Consider the following 5,334-nt stretch of genomic DNA (forward strand, 5'->3'; position numbering starts at 1 on the left):
TTACTATAGAAGTGAAACTCCTCCTAGATCATTTTCTTCATTGTTAGTTCATAAGCCATTGTTGAGAAAATTACTACTTCTCAAATACACACCAATTATCCACACCATTAAAACCTACAGGTGACAGGTGAAGTAAAAAACACTGATAATTTCTTTACAATGCACGGTTCTGCTGGGAAACCTCGGCTGTTGACGTTCAGTTGCAAATGCACAGCTTAAAGCAGATAACAGGTAAGCTGGAGAGGAAATGGTGTCTTGCTGATTTAGAAGATGGGCAGCACGGTGGCGTAGTGGTTAGCACTGTTGCCTCACAAGCTCTGGGTTTGGATCCACCTTGGCCCAGGCCTTTCTGTGTGGACTTTGCATGTTCTCCCCCGTGTTTGTATGGGTTTTCCCCGGGTACTCTGGTTTCCTTCCACAGTCCAAAGACGTGCAGTTATTGCCCATAAGTGTGAATGGTTGTCTGTCTCTCTGTGTTGGCCTTGCGGCAGGCTGGCAAACTGTACAGGGTGTACCCTGCCTCTCACCCTATGACGGCTGGGATAGGCTCCAGGCTGATAAAGAGTCAGAGCTCTGTTGAGCCAAGTATTCTGGTAACCTTATTTTAAGTCAATAAAGTTAAACTATACTAGAGAGAGTTTTGCTGTGCCATTTAAAGGAACTGTTCTTATATATTTTTTCATAAAAATTACATCAAGTTCTCTTTGAAACGCAATTAAACATTTATTCATTAAGCCATCTAATCCTCTGAATGCTATAGCTGCCACATACATTTGAGATGAGGAAGTGTGAACCTCCAAAACAATGCTATTCCTGCAAAGTAGTATCTGGAACACCTCAACTCACAATTGATGTATCATTTACTTTAGTGACCACACCAGCCTCTATCTACCTATCAGCCAGTATAGGTCACAGTTTGTTTGAAAAGTTTAACCAGTTGAATTACTTCATTTTCCTTTGAAGGAACTCAACGTTTCCTGTAAGCATTTAGAGAAAAACCGACACAAACCTTTCATTTCTTAATTGTGAAACATTTGCAGGTAGTGTATATCATATGCAACAACAGCTGGACAGAATTAAAAAGTGAAAAAGTCTTTCAAAATAAATCATTCAAATGTAGCAGAACAAGGTTAGTGTGGCAAACGACTGCAGGAGCTGACTTTTATTAGAGGAAAAGCCCTAATTTGATAGCACATGATACCATCTGCACTATATTACACTCACAGAACACACACACACGTTTCACATTTTGGTATTATTCTTCTTCCTTTTTTTTAATTTTAAGTTATTTCTTTCCTTCTAGCTTTATAGTATTTGCTTTGTAAACTGAGGAACCAGTGCTCTACCTTGAAAATTCCCCACTGCTGAAAAACTGAGCAAACAATTTCAAATGGTCCATTAAACTTATTTTAAAAATCCAAAGCAGAAAAAGTATAACTGTCCCTGACATTCCAGTGAAATATTTATTTATTTATCTATTTATACACAAGTAGCAGCCTTACTTCAGTCAAGCATAAACACAAGTTTACTGTGGTGTAATAAAATGTACACAGTGCATCTGTATTACTAATGTTAAGCACACCGTTGGTTTTTTTGGGTTTTTTTTTACAATAACCAACCTCCTTGTCATTTGAAGCAGCCTTTGTTTGGTTGCACTCTTTTCAAAGCTGAAAGGAAATTCCTAAAGCAGAGCTCAACATACATTGAGGCAAATGTGAGTAAAAGTATTCAGACAAGTAAAGCCTATGAAAATGCCACTGTCAATAATATAATATATCAGTCTCTATTTTATATTCAACCCCAGCCAGCAGTGACTGGCAGGTTCATCCATATTTTAATGAGATCAGGGCCTGTATTGACTAACCCATATATTCTAACCCCTGTTATGGCATCTTTTCATCAGACAGGCATGCATTTTCTCCAGCTGAGCCTGTGAAGCAGCTTGAGAGATTGGTAGGACTGTGATCTGCCATGCACAAAAATGCCAGACTCGGGAATGGGAATACAACGGAGAGGGGAAAAGAGGAGAACTCTGTCAGAGTGGTCTGCACTGAGGCCTTTAAGACTGTCAGCAGCACAGATTTCTGATGGAACCAGGCCGACTGCTGCTGCTGACAGAGGTGTGTGTATGTGTGATTGTGTGTGTATGAGAAAGCAGTGGAAGTAAAGACATGTTATTTTTTTTTGCTTGTTTTTTTTTTTTTTTTTAAGTTTTGATAGAAGGTTTGTCACCATAGAGCTTCTCATCACTTTTCAAAGGAGAACAGATGCTTCTCTGAGAATATAAACCCACTTTCTGAGTGTATTTTCAGAGCTTTATCGAACTAGAAAGAAACCCCCAACAACCCTCTTTACTTTCATCCTCTTTATCATCAATCATCTCTATTACACACACACATATACTGTACATGCACATGCATACTTAAACTGTGTTGGGAGCCCAAAGTGTTGAGGTAATGACTTACACATGTCCCTATTAAGGATCTGGCACATGGTGGAGAACCTTCCCACCCGTCCATAATTGATATTAATCCCTGCTCTTTGGAGTGGCTCAGGGGAATGGTCAGAGGAGACGTTAATGCATATACAAGACCACAGAGAGAGAGAGAGAGAGAGAGAGAAACCTGCCACAGAAAAAAAATGGATGAGACAGACTGACATAAGAGGCAAAAATGACAAAGAAACTGAAAAGTTCCTTAAGATGTGGATGGAAAAGTAGACTAAAATAAACACATTAAGGATTCACAGCACTCTTTATATGACAAATCAATTTAAAATACTTTCTGTTTCCATGCAGGAATCTTGGCCAAAAGTAGAATAGCAAGTCTTAGTCAGCCAAAATATCAAAGAAACAATTAAGGGCTGCTTAGAATAAAGTGAGACCAGTTTACAATGGTATTCAATAAAGCACATTTCCAAATGTGTGTTGAGGAACACACAATGTAATTAAGAACTAAATTAAATGAGAAACAGATATCACGACTAAACATTTAGTCAGGACGAGAAAAATAACATTTTAAAAGGGCGTTCCATATAAAATAAAATATGATACTTTTCCGGACTGTAGATGACATTGTGATGTGTAGTGTGAGTAGAGAGCAGGTGGAAAAGAGTATGGAGAGGTGGAAGTATGCACTGGAGAGAAGAGGAAAAAAAAAAAAGAATTATGTTTGTGAATGAGAGGGAGACAGGTGGAGAGGTTAACATGCAAGGAGTGGAGACAGTGAAGGCAATGCCTGGGGTCAACCATACAAAGCAATGGACAGTGCACAAGGGAGGTGAAGAAGGTTCCACTCACTACTGTGGTTGGAACCAGAGACTCGCATTTATTGACACAGCTGGAATGACCTGCATTCAGCTGTCGGGTGGCAGCAGTAATGAGGTGTCGAGCTACAGCGGTGACCATGTAGCAAGAAACTGCAGGAGTGTGGAGGAAGCACACTCCTTAACACAGTGGTCCCCAAACTTTTTCCTGCAAGGGCCAAATAACTTTTCCCTTCTCTGATGGGGGGCCGGGTCAGTTTGAAATAGAAAGTGTGACAATTGCAGGGGTACCTCAACATAAACATTTATTGTTTTCAGAAAACGACACATAACCAAACATTAATAACCCTTTCCGGGATCTTCACAGAAAAAAAAAGTCAGGAAATAAATAATAACACTATTAACAAACTAAATAACACTATTTACAAAATAAATAACACTATTTATGAAATAATAACCAAATAACCCTCTCTGGGTTCTTCACAGAAAAAAAAGTCTGTGGAACATTAATTTTATGTTGTGCCGTGCACATCTTAACAGGTAAAGTTGTCAGAGCAGAATCTCTTTCTTAAATGACTCATATGAGCAGTCTTTCAAAGTTCTTGTGTTCCTTCCTTATAAGGAAGGTTCCAGAAGGCTTGTAGATACCGCTGTTTGCAGCTTTCTCTCTCATCAACTTCCCTGTGAAAACCACAAAGCAAGCAGGCTGAGAAACCAAACTCAGTGATACAGCACCTACACAGCACATTACATTTTACTACCAGTATAGTTGTGGGGATGGATTTTATCCCAGTAGATTTTATTATGATCATATTTGTTTATACTCAGAATGACTCATTCAAGTCCGAAAAGTGAGCTTACCTATGTATGTTCATCGGTGTGAACTGTGGGCCTGCATCTGGCTGGTGAGAAGTTGAATGTCAGGTTCCATTCTAGTCACAGCTAGTCTCAAACACTGATGCAGATGTTCATCTGTCAATCTTGATCTCATCGGAGTTTTCAGGAGTGTCATGTGTGAAAAGGTTTGCTCGCAGATATACGTGCTACCAAAAAGTGTGGACATCTTCATTGCGTGTTTTTTTATGTTAGGGTACGTGTCATTTGGGAGGGCGGCATAGAAGTCAATAAGACTGTTGGGCTTGAACGCGTCTTTCAGAACATCACAGTTCTGTAACTCGGCCAACTCAAACTGATAAGAAGGCTGGGCTTCATCGATGTCGGCAACAAAGGGGTTCTGGAAAAGACGGATTTCTTTTGCATTAACATGTAGTTCACGGAATCGCACACCGAACTCCGCCTTCAGCATTTCCAGTGCTTCCACACACTTTTCAGTTGGGAACGGGACCGCTGGGTTCTCTGCAGAGAGGTTTTGGGTAGCAGGGAGATGGATGAAGTTGTGCTTTTTCACTTGTTCCAAAAGCAGCGCTAGTTTCACCTCAAATGCTTTTATGTGGGAATACATGTCGCAAATGAGTTTCCCCTGGCCTTGTAGCTGCAAGTTAAGGCTGTTCAGCATTTCTGTCACATCTGTTAAAAATGCCAGGTGCCATTTCCACTCTGGGTCCATCAGCTCTGGGACCGTTTTGTCTTTTGAATGAAGAAATGCGTTAATTTCGGGTAGCAGCTCGTAAAAACGCCTCAAAACTCTGCCCCGGCTCAACCATCGGACCTCTGTGTAATACAGCACGTCGCCGTGCGCAGACTCCAGCTCAGACAGGAATTGTTGGAACTCCCTGTGTTTAAGTCCCTTTGCTCTGATGAAGTTTATGCATGACACCACAACCTTCATGACAGAATCCCACTTCAACACTTTGCAGCACAGTGCTTGCTGGTGAGTTAAGCAGTGGACTTGTAGCGGGGCGGTGAGACCCCGCTCTTCCATCTCCCGCTTGACACGTCCTGTTAGACCCCGAGACGCGCCCACCATACTAGGAGCCCCGTCAGTCGTGATGCTGGCAAGCTTTGACCAGTCCAGGTCCAACTCCTCCATGGTTTGGCATACTTTGCCAAAAATATCCTCCCCCGTTGTAGTCCCTTTGAGACTTTGGAGGGCTGCCAGCTCCTCGCACA

The 5,334-nt window shown here is 41.3% G+C and overlaps 1 protein-coding gene across 1 annotated transcript; it reads right to left on the reverse strand.

Moving 5' to 3' along the window:
* Positions 1–3,692: 3,692 nt before the first annotated feature.
* On the reverse strand, positions 3,693–5,060 carry LOC115788656 (general transcription factor II-I repeat domain-containing protein 2-like). Its single transcript, XM_030741782.1, has 2 exons — positions 4,126–5,060; positions 3,693–3,945 (listed from the first exon to the last, which is right to left on the reverse strand). Exon 1 carries the CDS (start codon positions 5,051–5,053, stop codon positions 4,136–4,138), a length of 918 nt encoding a protein of 305 aa, XP_030597642.1. The 5' UTR covers positions 5,054–5,060; the 3' UTR covers positions 3,693–3,945; positions 4,126–4,135.
* Between the last annotated feature and the right edge of the window lie 274 nt (positions 5,061–5,334).

Source organism: Archocentrus centrarchus, chromosome 11 (assembly GCF_007364275.1).
Source record: "Archocentrus centrarchus isolate MPI-CPG fArcCen1 chromosome 11, fArcCen1, whole genome shotgun sequence".
In the NCBI taxonomy this organism is placed as follows: Eukaryota; Metazoa; Chordata; class Actinopteri; order Cichliformes; family Cichlidae; genus Archocentrus; species Archocentrus centrarchus.